Genomic DNA, 17348 nt, shown 5'->3' with positions numbered 1-17348 from the left:
ATTAAAGGCAGAAGTGATTGGTGATGAGATGTGTTTAGGCAACTAGAAGGGTATTGGTTACAAGAAACTGGCAAGGGGTTTTAGTTCCCTCAAGACAAATAAAATAGCAACCTGTACAGAAACTAAAGGGTGATACATAGCCACGTGCTTGCTAACATTCTGTGACCTGGAGGACACTTACTACATTCAGAAACACTACTATAAGAGCAGGTTGTGCTTCGTTACTTCTATTTAATAAAACTACACCTGTCTGTTTCAGAACATGTGCTGTGTTCTACTTACTTTCCTTGATTTGTTTTTCTTTCAGCCAAAATAAAAATTTGGTCTGCAAAACCATTATTCATGGCCACCCATCAGATACTGCTGGGAGGGGTGGGGAGGGAATTATAAAAAAATAAAAATTAAAAAAAAAAAATCAGGAAATCTATTTTTTTCTAAGAGAAGCCATACATGCATTACACTGGAAGCAGTTCTGTAACCTTACTGTCCAACAGAAGGAAAAGTGAGGAGACAAATAACTTTGCATATGTTTATCTAGTAACCCATATTTTCTGCAGTGGTTGGGATACCAGACTACATGTACCAAGGCAGGTAGGCTTGCCAAGAAAAAAAATTCTTGATGATTGAATGATGAATGAAACCGTTTGCACAAACATTTACTCAACATTATTAAGCTTCTGTGAGAACAAATGCACTCCCAAAGGCCACTTCATAAATCTGAAATCCAACATAGACTAGTACAATTTCACTCCCAGACTAGGTATGACTGCTGTTAGAAACTGGCTATATATACAGGGTAAAATACCTTTTGGTCCTTACCTGACAGGCAGAAACTTTGCTTATAGATATTTACCTATAGGTAAGACACATTCTGTTTAAAAACAAAAATCAAAACTAACCAAACAAAAGAAGCCCCAGACCAACCACACAGAAAGTCTTTTATGCAGGAGCTAAGAGAGTGATGAAAGAATATCTGAGTAGCAAAGGAGTTACTAAAAAGAACACTTCAGCTGCAGAGCACATCTATGGCCAAAGAACTTAAGCCAGCCTGAAAGAATCTGAAATGAAATTCACTATGAACCATAGCAAAAGATGCATCAAAACCCCCAACAAGGAGCCCAAGTGGACTGGAAAACTACACGTGTTCATGAAGGAGCACGCTGTCTCATCCCCTCTCAGAACTCATAAAACCAAAAACCTCAAGGCTCTGCTTTTAAGAAGTTTGCTATTTTATAAAGATTGTTACTTCTTTTGCACTGCCTGATAAGCCAGTGCTCTTTTCACTGGCAAAATGGAAAGAGAAGGGAACTACACATGCACTAAGGAATTCTGAAGGATAAACCTAGTCTGCATAAACTCTCTATACCAGCATGTTTTAAGAATGGGCACACTGACAGCACCCAACAGAACAGGCAGCAATATTTCCTGCTAGCTGGCAGGTTAACACACCAAACAGCACTGTCATGCTACACTTACTGCATCTGGTACTGAAAGCAGTGTAGCCCTTTCATGAAGTGAGCTCAGGCACAGCAATGCAGCTTTAAAGTTGCCTATAGCCTTTCTAGAGTCATCAGGGCTGACTCAGACCTTTTCATCAGCCTTCCATAAGCATGGAGCATTTCCTTTGTAGATTATGTAGAAAAACTATACCTATTTTACACCTCCAGTACAGGCTTTACAGAACACAGTCAGAACCAAGAGGAAAAGACACGCTAGTTTGAGGGCAGTTGTTGCCTGACTGGCATGAAGGAATTAATCTTTGTCTTGTTTGTAGAGTCCAAGATAACAGTGATGACCTTTCACCACCACCAATGTTAAGCAGCTCACTATAAAGCATGCTCTAAATCAGAAAAATAATTTTATACTCCAGTGACCTGTGCAATGTGACTATAAATTACTGATCAGAGTTACTTTGCAAAAATATGCAGGTAGCACACCTAAAGAAAGTAGTTGGGAGGATCAGGCTGAAGAAAGACAAGAATCAGCTTCAATCTTAGTTATCTTTGAGAATGACATAAAGGTACAAGGCTTCCATGAAATACACTAACAGATGACCTGGTAATGTCTCGTCTTTATTGCATCAAAGACCACACATACAATAGCACATATTGATAAACCTTAATGCAGGGCTTTTCCAGAAGTCAAGGAAAACGCATGTCTATTTGATAATTAATGCAACCCATCCCACAGTGAAAAAAACCGACAAAAAAAAATCCCAACAAAACACTCACATAATCAGTGGATCAGGTTTTCTCCTGAAGAAAAATATACATTAATCTTCAAATTATTGTTAAAAATTTGCATCATCTTGGACTTCAGAACAGGTAAAGGTTTTGGTAATTCATTGCTGCTATCATGTAGGTAAAGGGGCATTGGTTTGTCAGTTGACATTTCACTCCAGCTCTGAGACCTCATTAACCTCTGGAGACCTTTGACCTATTGCACGAAGAAGTCCCAAACTCATTTTGCTGTCACTAACAGCAAAGCCAGAAGGTCTCAACACAACACAATAATAATTTTAAGATTTTAAAATTGTGTTTTCAAAATTATTTCAATTACTGCCCCAGGTAGTGGGAATATGTGGGTGTTTTAGCACCTACCAGTGAATAAACCTTAAATTCCACAGGTAACCCGCCATCAAAAAAACTGTTCACAAAAGTGCCCTATAAATACACAAAACCATGCCAGCCTTATCAAACCACTAGAATTAGATTATGGATATGTGCCAAGATGGAAGGGTGATGGCTTGATTCTTTCTGCTATAACAGACCAGCCTACTGATTTACCACCTAGAGTAAAATGCTTTATTCTAAAAAATACAGTGAATTGCAGGAAACCACTGAGAACCATCAGCATTCAGGTGAGGTAGCCTGCATCTTCTGTGCAGAACTGGGGAACTTTGCTAGGTCTGTATTTCAATGTAGTGCAGCACACTGGGGGTAGGGGGAAGAAATAGGAAGGAACAGCTGGTACCACAGACCTACCATCTACACAACACTTATTTCAGGGATTTTCTTTGGATTGATCACAGAAGCATACTGCACATGGAGCACAGTTTCATTCAGAAGTAATTCAAGACTATGCTAAAATATCAACCAAAGCATGGTAGATAGGAAACACCAGATCTGCTTCAAAAGCATGTCAGTTATCCAAAATTAAATGCATCCTTATGTAGACAACCCTAACTACTCCAAATGAAGACAATGAACAGGATTCACCTACTGAGCCAGTAGCTTAGAATAAGAACAATTGGTAGAACTGACAATAGACAGTGATATTTTTAGATATTATGGCAGGAACTAATAATTACAATAATTCCTTCATTGAAGTCTTAGCTGTTGAACCCAGCCATTCCCATCTCCAGTTTTACTGCTCCCAGTGTATCTGAAGTAGCAGAATGGCTGCATTTGTCCACTGTGAATAAAAATGCATACAGAACAAGCAAGAGAAACTGTTGCAAAAAGGTCTGTGATAGGACAAGGAATAAAAAAAAAAATAAAATCATTCATTAGCACCCTTAACTACTGGCTCTTTATTTCTCAGCAGAAAATATCACACTCAGGGGTACAATGCTTATGCCTTCCTTTAAGTATCAGACACTTTGCTGCAGAAAAAACCCCTCAAACTCATGCAATAGTACTAGTTAGCTTCTCTATGACAGAGCACACAAAATATATTAGAGCATAACCATTCAAATTTGCCTTCATCATGCTCCCATTTTCTCCACTAACAATTGCCTCTTGTACCTCCTAGAAATAAGAGGATGAAGTAAATGCGCATGGCCTGCTGCAGGTCATATTTTAAGCACGCCATTTAGCATAGCTGTCTCCAAGTCAATGAATATAAACACAGAAAGCAAGGAACAATAAGGTAATACTCTGTATTCTTGAGGCAAGGTTAGAGAGCTACAAAAGCGCCATGAATTGAACACTCATTACTCAAGCAATATTCACATGCTTCATTTACTTGTTAAATACTGAAATGGACACACAGAAGCTGGAGGGCCAGGCCATTATAGATATAGGCTAATCTACATCAATAGACAGCAAGTTCAGGTGAGCTTCATTACTAAGATTAAATATGTTTTATTCTTTTCTAGGAGAGGAGGTGTGGAGCAGGTGGAATTCAAGGATATTCTTACCAATCATGAATAAACTCTAACCAGTGGGTTAGAGCACCAAATCCAATCCACTATTGCAAAATCAGAGTTGCAAACTATATTAATAGGCAGCCCAAGTACATAAAACTGGTCAGAGCACAAGACTGCATTTTAATTTTTAGGTCCTTTTACTTGCATTATCCTCTGATAGTTCCCAGATTCAAAGGACACATCAGCACATATATAGCCATTTGGTCAGTCACTTTAAAGTACACCCACTTATCACACACAGCGAACTACAAAACTACCTAGCAAACCCAAGCACCAGCTCTCCACTCCCAATGAACCCTGGCAGAACCTCCTGAAAGCTGTATATCATCTCCAACTGGATGGTTAGAACTGCCTACCTGACAAGCACTGCTGAAGGCATCTCTGCTCCTAGAGAAGCTCTGTACTTCCATGGGCAACTAACCACGCTACGCTACAGCCCATTGCTGCCAGAAGACAGAAGTCTTACTTCCTTCTCCCTACACTCACACTGCTCTTTCCTTCTGCTGATACATCCAGCCTTTCATTCCTACACTTCATTGATAAGGCAAGACCTTTTTATAAGAATAGTTACCCATTGGAACAGTAGAAAAATATCTCAGACTCTTTTTCTTCCTGCTATTTTAGTGAGTCAAATCTGGTCACAGAAGGAAGACTGAATGAATACCTTGTACTGCCTCCACAATCAGAAAAAGCCTCTTGTAATCTTCCCTACAGGTACAGCTTTAAGACTTAGCTTTTAATAACATTCCCAGCCATAATGGACTGAAGAGCAAACAAAAAGTGCTGACCACAATAATATTCAGATTGCAGCTGAGACTGTAGCCTGAGCTCCTACAGCACAAAGTACTGCAGCGTCCTGGTCAAGATTGCAGCTCTTCAGCACTACAGATGCAGCACAAACACAACTCAAACTACTCATAGGCCCTCCAGCCACACCTGTGCCATGCCAAGCACAGGATCTGTATTATTCAGGCACTGCAGTGGCTGCCAATATCACTAGTACTTTTCACTGACATTATAAGCACCAAAGATGTTTGTCCACCACTCTTCATGAGATATCGCTTCCCCAGATTATTCTCGACTGAAAAAATAATCAAGAGGACAGAAAACTTTGTCAGGTTCTTTTGCCAGCAACTGGCTGTAAGACTGAAGCAATACCTTGTCCAGCCACATTCAGCAATAAACTTGCCCAAATTCAGCTATATCATTGTATTTCATGTTTCCCTCATCTGAACACTAGGAAGCTATTCATTCCCACCCTACTTTTCAGGGCACAGCATTGAGCCAACAGTTCTACATCCCTGTTTCAACATTTGTTGTACCTATTTTCAATGTGCAAGCCCCACTTCCTTCTCTGAACAACAGGCAGCTGAGTGACTTGCCCTACCACCAGGGTTGATCTGGGGGACAAAGGCAGAAGAAATACAGGAATTCTTACCCCTACATTAATTATACGCTGAACCTAAGTACCCAACTTAACTTATTTAGCCATGAGTATTTGTAATGAGATGTCACTGGTTAATAAGGGTGGCTTCTTCTAAACTAGGGGTCAGCAGAGGAGCAAGTATTAAACCTGAACATATAGTTCTCCTAAAGAGATCATGATTAACCCAATCCTTTCCTCTGTAAGAGAATCAGTTCTCACCTTAGAACCAACATATACAGCTTCTTGTCATTTTGTTCCTTATACCATAGGTTTGCTCTTTAAACTTTTGATACCAGTTCACAGGGTGACTATCCGACTGAAGCACAATAATGCTCAGCACTTGCATTTAAGAGAAAGGATATTACAAGTAACTTTTTTCAGCTGCAGGAGAGACCTAGTGTGTCCTCTCTTCAGCTTTTCATGAAGACCGATTTGCCACCTTTTGCACACAAGGGACACACAGATAATGTCTGTAGAAAGAATAGACATTAGAAGGACTGTCAGCCACAGCTTCCCTCCCCCAGGATAGTTTTAAACATCTTCAACACATGCAGGCCTGGACAGAGATTAGGCATAGATAATTTCCTCTTCCAGTTTACCAGATAGCTTATACTGCAGCCTCACCAAGTGGTACCCCCTTCCTGCCACAGTGTGCAAGTGTCTTTACTGTTGCCTCAAGCTACCTCTGCCCATAATGCAAGGAGCTAGAGAAAAGTTAAACTCTGTGTTTTATGCTTCTGTGCTTGCTTATCAGCTACCATGAATGTAAATGGAGAACCAGCAAGAAAAGCTCATTTTTAGCAGTAACCTTTCAATTAAGAACAATACATTTATACAAGCACTAAAACTAGCAGGCGACCGTCCTTGCAGGAGAGAACTATTAGCATTTGTAGTGCTTCCACTGTGCTCTTCCCAACCCTGCCAGGTTCACCCTGTACTCACTCAGTGGGTGTTTTGCAAGCAATTAGAGAGACTATGGTTTTTTCTTTTTTTTTTAATATTTAATATACTTCCCATAATTTCTCTCCCCAGCAGCCTAGCTACCTTTTGAGCTGCATTACTGATTTTTCTCAAGACCCCTTCCCCTCCACAGGAGGTGAGGCCAGGGCTTATTATTTCAAGTTCAGATTGCCTGTGTTTAATAAGCTAGTGCCTACTTGCAAGCATCTCAGGGCTTTTCTAAGCAAAGCTATTTCCTGCCTAAGCCTTTAGATAGGGATAGAAAGCTGCTATTGCCAAGAGCAGCACTTAGTTCAGCACACACCATGAATCCTGTGTGGGAAGAGAGAGGCACCTCTTCAGAGATGAGAAGACTACACCTTTGAATAGCTTAGGTCCTCCTTCATGAGACACACCACAAAGCTAGAGTGAATTTGAACCTGTCCTTGGAGGAATCTCACAAATCATAGAATAGTTAGGGTTGGAAAGGACCTTAAGATCATCTGGTTCCAACCCCCCTGCCATGAGCAGGGACCCCTCACACTAAACCGTGTCACCCAAGGCCTCATCCAACCTGGCCTTGAACACCACCAAGGATGGAGCATTCACAGCCTTCCCTGGGCAACCCATTCCAGTGCCTCACCACCCTCTCAGTAAAGAATTTCTTCCTTATATCCAATCTAAACTTCCCCTGTTTAAGTTTGAACCTGTTATCCCTTGTCCTGTCACTACAGTCCCTCATGAATAGTCCACCCCCAGCATCCTTGTAGGCCCCCTTCAGATACTGGAAGGCTGCTATGAGGTCTCCATGCAGCCTTCTCTTCTCCAGCTCAAACAGCCCCAACTTTCTCAGCCTGTCTTCATACAGGAGGTGCTCCAGTCCCCTGATCATCCTCGTGGCCCTCCTCTGGACTTGTTCCAACAGTTCCATGTCCTTTTTATGTTGAGGACACCAGAACTGCACACAATACTCCAAGTGAGGTCTCACAAGAGCAGAGTAGAGGGGCAGGATCACCTCCTTTGACCTGCTGGCCACGCTCCTTTTGATGCAGCCCAGGATACGGTTGGCTTTCTGGGCTGCGAGCTCACACTGAAGCCTGCTCATGTTCATTTTTTCATCGACCAACACCCCCAAGTCCTTCTCTGCAGGGCTGCTCTGAATCTCTTCTCTGCCCAACCTGTAGCTGTACCTGGGATTGCTCCGACCCAGGTGTAGGACCTTGCACTTGGCATGGTTAAACTTCATAAAGTTGGCATCAGCCCACCTCACAAGTGTGCTGAGGTCCCTCTGGATGGCATCCCTTCCCTCTGATTCAACCGAACCACACAGCTTGGTGTCATCGGCAACCTTGCTGAGGGCGCACTCAATCCCACTGTCCATGTCACCGACAAAGATGTTGAACAAAACCGGTCCCAACACCGATCCCTGAGGGACACCATTCGTTACTGTTCTCCAGCCGGACATCGAGCCAATGACCACAACTCTTTGCATGCGGCAAATACCACTTTCTTGACCCTTTCTATACATGCACATGGCCAATGGATTAGGATGACAGACACAAAGTAATTACAGCATACAGCTGATAACGTAGCATACTGGTGCACACCCCTGCACCAAAACAGCACAGTACCAAAAGACTGATCTAGTACCAAGGGGCAAAAGAATTCTCCTGCTTCATTCACCTCCCTAGGGCTGACATTGATGAGAAGGAACACCCTGCTCACTCCTTGTTCACTTATTCTCTCATTTAACCTTGAGTCTGGGCCTATTTTCTTTCCTGCTTTCAGGAAAGTTAATCAAGCAGTACATGATCTCCAGCCCAAATGCCTCCCTCCACAGGCTCTGTACCATTGTTTTAAGGGCTTTGAACTCCCCTCAGCAGCTTTATCTCATGTTCCTCCAAAGCAAAAATGATGACATTCAGACCCACACCACAGAGAAAACCATCACCTCCTTCCTCCTAATGCCTTACAGACTCTTTTCTCTACCATTTCACAAACTGTAACCCATAAAACAAATCATATTTACCAGCACTTCATCCAAGCCTTTTACCCACATACTTTTCCAGAGCACAGTTGCTGAAATTACTTCTTCTGCCCTAGAGAACCACCTATTTAAGAGAAGGGGGTAATGAAACTCCTGCTCACAGCTGGGCTTCTTGTTAATGGTGGCTCTGCCATGCCAGCTGCAGCAAGTCATATTGATTGCTCCTGCTGGGGCTGGTGTGTTCCCAGCTATGTTGGTGGGCTCTTGGTGGCTGAAGGAAGTGTTTGAAGAAGTTCACAGCCCAAGGGTTGTTTACTTTGGTTCCAAAGTATGAAGCTGGATGTTATTATTTGCCTGATAAGCTGGAGGTGCCAAGGTGCTGTCCTCCCACGTGCTTTGGGATAGCTGTGTGCATCATCAGCCCCTTAAACCACAGCTGCAGCATGGGGTTATGCAGACATTGGTGTTCCTCTTTGCAGAGTTAACAGGCTGCAGGTGCTAAGCTGCGGTTTGGTGAGGGGGACTAGACACACGGGAGAGTTCCCTTTTTCTGTCTTTCACTGGCCAGTGAAAGAGCGGCACTTCACACAGCATAATTTTGAAAGTAATACAGCCTGAGGAGCTGCCCCCACTGAGCAGTTTCTGAGGTTCAGGACTTGCTCCAGCAGCATGGTACTGGCCTCTGCAGGAATTGAGCGGTGAGTTGCCATCAGTTCTCCCTGAATGCCAGGGAAAACTGAAACAGAACAATGAACTCCTGTTGTGCATGGGGCAGCCTCTTCTCTGTGGAGGACTTGGACTACATTAAGAAGCTGGAAAGTTGAGGTACTGGTAAACAGAGAAGTCTTGAGTGCAGCTGGGACTTTTTTTCTGTCTCTGGGTCCCTATGAAGTTTATTTATTTTACTGTTCCTAATTTCTTCTCTCTGCCACCTCCTTTTTCACAAACTGAATTACACACAGTTTCTTTTTCTCCTTTTTGTTGAAATCTCCTTTAAATCACTGTTTTTTATTTCTTTGCTGGGTCTCACATATTGTCTTGCTATCTGTGCCTGCTACCGGGGTTGTGGAGTTGCCTCTTAGATGAGGTTCAACTCCTGGAACCTGAAGTGTGTTGGTGATACTGAGGAATTATTAATTGAGTAGGCCAAATGAGGCACTGAACAAGCAGCATCTTCTAATAGAGTTAGAGGTCACCTTCACTGTTCTAAAAATGCCTAATTCATGTTTCCTCAGATGTCATTCACCACCATCAAAGCTTATTCCTGAGCCTGGCAAACTCAGGATAGATGAGAACTCCCGAAAGCCATGACTGGCTGATAGCCTTCCACTGTGGTTAAGACTGTCTTGAAGAAGTGATTAATAATGTAATTTCCTTTAAAAGACAAGAAATCTCTAGAGAAATGACCCTAATAATTTCATGTTTCTGGTATAGAAAAGTTCCTGGAGGCATCCCCCACAATTTCATAACAGTATGTTCATCCTATTATGCTGATGCCTTCTATTTACTTAAGAAATAAAGCTGCAGGGTTGCATTTATATGTCTAAACTGTTCTTAACTGGTGAGTTCTTACAAAATCAGATATGTGCTGATGACAGAAAATGGCCAGTGAAAAGTTGTGGAATAAGAAGAAAAATTAATCCGGTATTTTGTCATGAACACTAAACTTCGGGAAACTTGTTTCAAGCCCCAGCACTGCCTTGGACCTCATATGTGGCCTAGGGTTTTTCACTAATCCATGGAATATCACAAGATGTTTGCATTCAGAACTGATAATTTGATGTTAATCCATTACTTCAGTGGCCACCAATTTACTACCATAGTATCTCAGGACTTAACAATTAAAAATGCATTCATCTTGTACATGCCACATTTCAAAAATACCCAGTTCCTTCCATATGCCCAACAAACTAATATATTCCTATATCCCTTAGCTTTTTGGCAGAATTGACTATATGTGTGATCTTACAGGACAGCCAGTATGTATCTTTTGGATAGACCCTTGGACCAGAACATATCTCCCTTTAGAGTACTATTTGACAGTTTTCCCTAGGTGTGCAGACATGGTTATCTTTCCTTTGTCCTGTCACCATTTTTCTTTAAGGTTATACAAGTCAAATACATCTTGACACTCCTTTTCTGCTTTCAAATCTGGTTGAATTTAGCCAAGCCCCTAAAAAATTGGTAGGACAGAGATTGACAGAGAAATCATCCTTACTGCTAAGAAAACAGTCTAAATATAGGGTATTCATGCTCCTGTAACCAAAGTCACGGTACTTTCATTAAAAATACAATGACACCATTGCAAAGGCATTGAATATTAAAACCTAGCTGTCCTCACTGCAAGCACGTGAAACTTACATTGTAAATGTGCGTGCTCCCAGAGGGTTACAATAGTACTTTACCCCCTAAAGACCCTCCTGGCAACATTACTATACACCATCCTTAGAAATGTTTTAAGTATGCTAAAGCCCACTTTTTCATAAAAACTGTATTATGAAAGTTTCAGAGCAGGAAAAAAAGAGAGAGGAATATAACTCTCTGCTACTACAGCTATGTGAAGGATACCTGAGGTAAAACCAGTTAGCCTGCAGCAGGCTAGCTAGCCAAAATGTCTCCCATCACTTTTCAGGCTCCAAGTTTTAAGTAAACAACAGAAGTTCAATTATTATGACTGCGAAGAAAATTTTCAACATATTGCAACATATGTATGAGCATGCCATAAATAGAACTAACAGGTTACAGAAGCACAGACAATTCCATAATGCCCATGGCAGGGTGGTTGGAACTAGATGGTCTTAAGGACCTTTCCAACCCTAACCATTCTATGATTCTATGTCAGACATGCATTTATACAAAGTCCCAGTAAGAAGACAAGGTTTATTCTTAGTACCTATACAGCTGAGACAGACTGTGCTGAAAACAGAAATACTGTAAAGAACCTGTCACATCAGTAGGCCAACTTTCTTGCTATAGAGGGCAATCCCATGACACTACTTATTAAAAACCCAACGCATAAGCTTGTAGCCAATCCAGTTTCCATTTCCTAGCACATTTAAATACAACTGGGCAGATATAACCTGTTTGAGATTTTTCAAACTAACGAGCAAATGCTTTGTTTCATTTTTTTCATCTCTTAAAAACAATGAGACAAAAAATTCATTCCTTGACACTGACAGCTGTAGTCTGGAAACAGCTTTCCCTCCTCTCCATACTGAAAATTCTCCTGCCTTCACTCTGGAAGGCAGCATTTCTATGCCCCAGCACATAGACAGAACGTGAAAATAGATGTTTTCCACTGCAGTCACTTATTACAGAGCCCCAGACTCAGCCAATTGCTGTACATAAAACACAGTAGATGAAAAAATAATGCAAAATCCATTCAGGCCTAGCCAAGATGAATGATTTTCCAGAAGGCTCATTTATGCACATTAAGATTTTCAGCCTGTGAGACTTTACACCTTCCTAGGCCTTATGAAAACATAATGTACCTCTGAACACACGTTTCTGAATTACAGATGTGAGCTTGCTGATGGAACAGCACAGACTGCATTACACTGACTGTTACCTTTAGTAAGTAAGGCAAATTATCTTTGTTCTATACTATACCTTTCACAGATAGTAAGAACTATACCCCAGATGTCAGGCTCAATTTCAGATTCAGCATTTTTGAAAGTCTGAATGTCTTTAAAACGAGGAGTTTTCTTAAGGACCATCCACAACAGAGATTTGGAAATACAAGGGGGGCTGATGAAACATTCCTATTTGCACAGATGCAGGAAGCCTGAAGCAAAGAGATGGACATACACAAAAGGTGGTTTGAGTAATTCAACCTCAAGAAATTTATGCCAAATACATTAACATCTCTAGGTGAACCTTTATTGCTGTCAGGACATGGAGCTGTTGGAACAAGTCCAGAGGAGGTCCACAAGGATGATCAGGGGGCTAGAGCACTTCCCATACAAAGACAGGCTGAGAAAATTTGGGCTGTTCAGCCTGGAGAAGGCTGTGTGGAGACCTCATAGCAGCTTTCCAGTATCTGAAGGGGGCCTACAACAATGTTGGAGAGGGACTATTCATCAGGGGCTGTAGCAATAGGACAAGGGGTAGCGGGTTAAAATTTAAACAGGGAAGTTCTGATTAGATATAAGGAAGAAGTTCTTCACTGTGAGGGTGGTGAGGCACTGGAACAAGTTGACCAAAAAAGTGGTGAATGCTCCATCCTTGGCAGTGTTCAAGGCCAGGTTGGACAGAGACTTTAGGTGATGTGGTCTAGTGTGAGGTATCATTGCCCATGGCAGGGGAGTTAGAACTAGATGATCTTAAGGTCCTTTCCAACCCAAACCATTCTATGATTCTATCACACGCATGTGAAATCACAGGCTATACCTATAGTATCCTTCCTTGTCCCTTCTCTTCATTCTGTCTGCTCAGAGAAGCCACACTGCCTTCCTTACACAACTAAGCCCTCAATGGCAAAGTTAACAGCCACTACTCTGAGAAGCCAGCCAAGCTCATGCAGTAGCTTGCAGCAAATCTGCTGCCCTTATTGATACTCACTGTCAGCAACAGATTCTTGCAGCTTTCTCGATACTTTGCTTGCCTGAACCACCTGAACCTTCGCTAGCAATCCCAGCTGAGAGTCCAGGAAGCATGAGCTAGCATTTCACATTCAGCTCAGTCTCCCAAGCTGGGATACTTACCTTCAAGAAGCATTCAGCATCTTCAGCACTGACTGTTTACAGGTCCTGTGAACAAGAGCTACAGAAGAACCTTACAGGATTAGGTCATACTTTGGAACTTTTTTAAGAGGTTACCAGTGCTTTGCCATAGCATTGCCAAAGCAAGAAAATTCCCAAAGTTTCAAAGGCCATCAAGCTAGGTCTTTTCATGAGTTCTAAATTCACTCAGAAATAAAACTACTATTGAACAGTTAATGAACCAAACAGAACAAACCTGATTAGAGCTGTAAACTGAAATTGAATGACAACGGTACACTACAGTTTGTTCCCCATAGCATCATCAGCCAACAGAGATCTAGAATATCTGTCCCATAACCAGACTTTAATAGATAATAATGTACAACTTAGTCTCTTCCAGATGAATTGAAGAAAGTGGAAGAATGGCAGGCACACAGTTGTGAAAGCCCTCATCCCTCACCCTGACACAGACTTCCTGTACCACTATAGTCGCATCGTTTATAGCCCATCAGATCTGTAACAGCCTGCAGAAATACTGAATAACAAATATATTAAAGACTGGAAGGAGATTCAACACCCCTTAGAAGAGGGATGGCAAAGAGCCAGCACCTATGAAAGACTTTCTGAACTTCTACAAAATTGTGTAACTAAAAATAAACAGTTACTGACTTTACTGTGGGTGAGGCTGTACATATCTGATCCTGACACCTCCAGATGGCAGAAAGCTTCTTCTCTCCAAGATACTAACAGCTATTTAATGGGCTGTTGGTATTTTAAGGACTGTTCAGTGTTTAATACTGCTTTTATATATATATATCTGGTGCAAAGTGACATTTGGCTGGAAGTATCTGCCTTGGAATCACAGCAGCTAGAATCAGTGACACTTTCCCATTTTATAATGCTGTCATGGCTGAAGAAAAACATTGTCTTTACATACTCTTTTGACTGTGTCTGCTTTTGCTCCTAAATGATATTAATCTAGACTCTGTTTCCGATGGGTGGGAAGATATCCCTCTGAGACTGTCATTAGGCTGTGAATGGCAACGATGCTCAACAAATACCATTTCATAGGAGGCACTGGTGCTGCAGCAGATCACACAATACACCCTCTGCCAGAGCATTTCCTCCAGAAGAGCTGGAGTGGAGATACTGGCTGTGCCCAGCCCTAGCTGATGGCTTTACAAACACTGCATACTACACCTCGAAGGTCTGAACAACTGCACAAAGAAGCTGTTGCAAACCCAGGACAGGTTTTCTTTCCTTTCTTTGTCTTGCCCACAGCTCACACAGAATGTTGTTCCCCACCTCCTGCTTCCAGCCCTGGAGAGATAACGTGCTACAGCAAACTGCTTCTCCAAGATGCTGCAGGTAAACTTGTCATAATTGTCTCCAGCTGTTATAATGAATTTCAGCATTACAAACACAGCAACAGCAACCAACACAGAGGCACAAAGGTTCCCCCGAGTCCCAGGACGGAGTACAGTTTTTTAATTATCCCTGCTGCTCAGCCCTGACATTGCAGACGATATTAGTGACCACAAGCACAGGTGCTCTCCTCCTCCGCTTCATTCTGCCCGAACCTTTGTAAGCACCGCTCACTCCCGCTGTCCCACTCCCCTCCCTGGGCCGGCTTCGGCCAGCTGGGGAGCCGCAGCCCAGGGGCTGCACTGGCGGGAAGTTCCCCCGTGCCCGGTGGAAGGTCCCTCCGCAGGGCGCGGGTCGCACGGGATGGCACTCACCTCTCCTGGCCTGCCTGATCTTGGGGCTCAGCATGCTCCCGGCTGGGCTCGCTGCGGCCGCCAGCCTCAGCGCCCGGTCCCGGCCGCCGCCCCGCTCATCGCCGCACCCGCAGCTCAAACGCCGCTTCCCTCCACTGCCAGCTCTGGCTCAGGAGCGACGCTTCACACGGGGCTAAATAAACCCTAATGCATTATTTATCCGCCCTCGAATTAGTTCCCATCCAAACTAGGCATTAAGTGCCTCGGTAATTACTGTCGATATTTCACTAGCACGCAGACAAGAGGGCTGGACCTGGCTTCTTCTGCTAATTGGCCATGCGTCAGTGTTATTAATATATCTTTCAGGGAGCAGGGCTCATCCCGCGATCCCTCTCAGGTCGCGCTCAACAGACTCTTCGACTCGACAAGGATCACATCAGGAGCTGAATCTCTCCAAGCCCGAGCCAGGGGGAAAAAGGGCACAAGGCACACGCCGAGAACAGCTTGAGCATCTGATACAGTTGTGCGTTCCAAGAAATACCGAGTGCGCTGGTCCAGAGGTCAGCGGCGTGCTGGGCTGCCTGCTGAGCACCGCGTCCCTCCGAGGGATATGCCGGTGAGAGCCGGGTAGTTGAGAGAGAAACGACCTGCTGCTCTCTGCAAGGAAGAAAAATATGTCTTGCCTGCACCGACAGCTTGGCAGGATGGGCACAGGGAAATGTCATCATTCCTCTTTAGCACCCATCATTCTTATTTGTATTCCTTCCGAAACTCTCCCTTACCCCTTCCTGGGGTGGGGGGAAGGCGGGAGAGACAAATTCTGCAGTCAGTAATAGGGAGAGGAAAGGGCAAACACTTGATGAAATAGATACTATTAAATATTATCTATAAACAGATGGATGAAAATCTAATCTGAGTAATCGTCATATCCTGCTCCTAGGCTGTTCTTGGCACAACATCCTTCCTCATCATCCCCACCTGCCTAGCAGGTTCTTCTGGAGTCTAGAAAAGGGGTAAATATTTTCTTAGCAATGTGCATGCCCTGCAGTATCACCTTGCAGGTTTGTATTGCTGAATTGCATTGACAAAAAGCATCTGAGATTGGCAGCTTCCTCCTCTGCCAAGAAGATCCATCACATCTTGGATGCTGAATACCGACCATGAAGTCGTATCTCCAATAGTGGAAGAGGTTCTCTGGCCCTTTACAGAGGCTGCACTTCTCAGTGTGCAGACTGCAGCAATGGCCAAGATGTTTTGGACCTTTAGCTGCTTTAGTTACTGGTAGAACTAGCTGCTTAGAAGTAATTATAAATCTTTGAGTTCATGGTGGCCATCTCACATTTAAGCACTTGTAAATGAGGCTACAAGTGGGATCTGAACTTTGCCTCTGTTCTGAATACATAGGCTCCTATAATTACCTCCCCATTAATCATCTATATTAGGTGGGCTTCAGCACAGTGAAGAGTAGCTAATTGGTGATCCTGTGGCAAACAAACTTAGCAAGTGTCCTGATAATGTGGATAACCAGCAGGAGCCTTGGCTGAGGGAAGTTATGATTCTGCCTTTCTGCCCAACCTCAGTCTCAGGATCAGAAAGTCATTCCTACCAACCATTTACAGAACCATCTCTCTTCACATTTTTATTATTTCTTGTCTGCATTGGTGCTGTTCAAACACATTATTTTGCAGTTTGAGCAGGAAAACAAAAGGTGTGTACAGTAAAACATGACAAGAGATATAGTTAACTGAACTTTCAATCTCATGAGCAGCGTGGGACACCTCATCCTGCTAAGTCACTTCCCATGAAAGCTTGATTTTCCCACTGGGGAAAGATGTTATATAGGGACCTCTACAAATAATTGTCATGTCCATGGATAAAATAACAGCAAAATTCAACACTAAATGCTAACTCTGATGGTTTTTGGTTAAATAAAAAAGTATTCAGTGTAAACAGAAATATTCCATTCGATCCTGTTTGAAATGTTTTGCTTTGACATAAACATTTTCAGCTCTTCTTAAAGCAACTTTCAAAATGATCTTTTAAAAGTTGGAAATTTCCTATTTTTTTTTCCCCAGCTTTAACACAACAAATTCAGACCAGAATTTCTCACATGTACTCTTTGGGACAAATAAACCATTTGTCAGGGGAAAAAAAAGAAAAAGCTATAAACACCCCCCCCACCCCACCCCCCCCCCCAGCTGAGAGAGAAAAAACCAGTCACCTCCAGAAAGCAGTTCCATGCTGGCTGCACTGCTCTGCCCTGACAGTTTAAAGAAATACTTTCTGAAAGAAACCCTGAGATTAGGTCCTACAGAAAATTAGCCTACCAAGTGTCTAGAAGGAACCAGACCCTATGGGAATGTTTAATCTCTCAAGTGTATGTACTGAACTAGTTAGCCTGAGCAGGATAATTAGGACAACATATCTC

General features: G+C 42.8%; 1 protein-coding gene across 2 annotated transcripts in view; it reads right to left on the bottom strand.

Moving 5' to 3' along the window:
- The window catches only part of ARHGAP22 (Rho GTPase activating protein 22), a gene marked incomplete at both ends in the record, with an annotated part of 152540 nt that extends 137565 nt beyond the window's left edge, over positions 1 to 14975 (bottom strand). For both annotated transcript variants that reach the window (XM_080620945.1, XM_080620946.1), the window contains one exon: positions 14942 to 14975. In XM_080620945.1, coding sequence (XP_080477071.1) covers positions 14942 to 14975 — 34 coding nt within the window. The remainder of the gene's footprint in view (positions 1 to 14941) is intronic.
- Between the last annotated feature and the right edge of the window lie 2373 nt (positions 14976 to 17348).

The sequence above is a fragment of the Psittacula echo genome, assembly GCF_963264785.1.
Source record: "Psittacula echo genome assembly, chromosome: 6".
NCBI classification, from domain to species: domain Eukaryota; kingdom Metazoa; phylum Chordata; class Aves; order Psittaciformes; family Psittacidae; genus Psittacula; species Psittacula echo.
The sequence above is the reverse complement of the archived record's forward strand: the minus strand, read 5'-3'. Positions and strand labels throughout refer to the sequence as shown.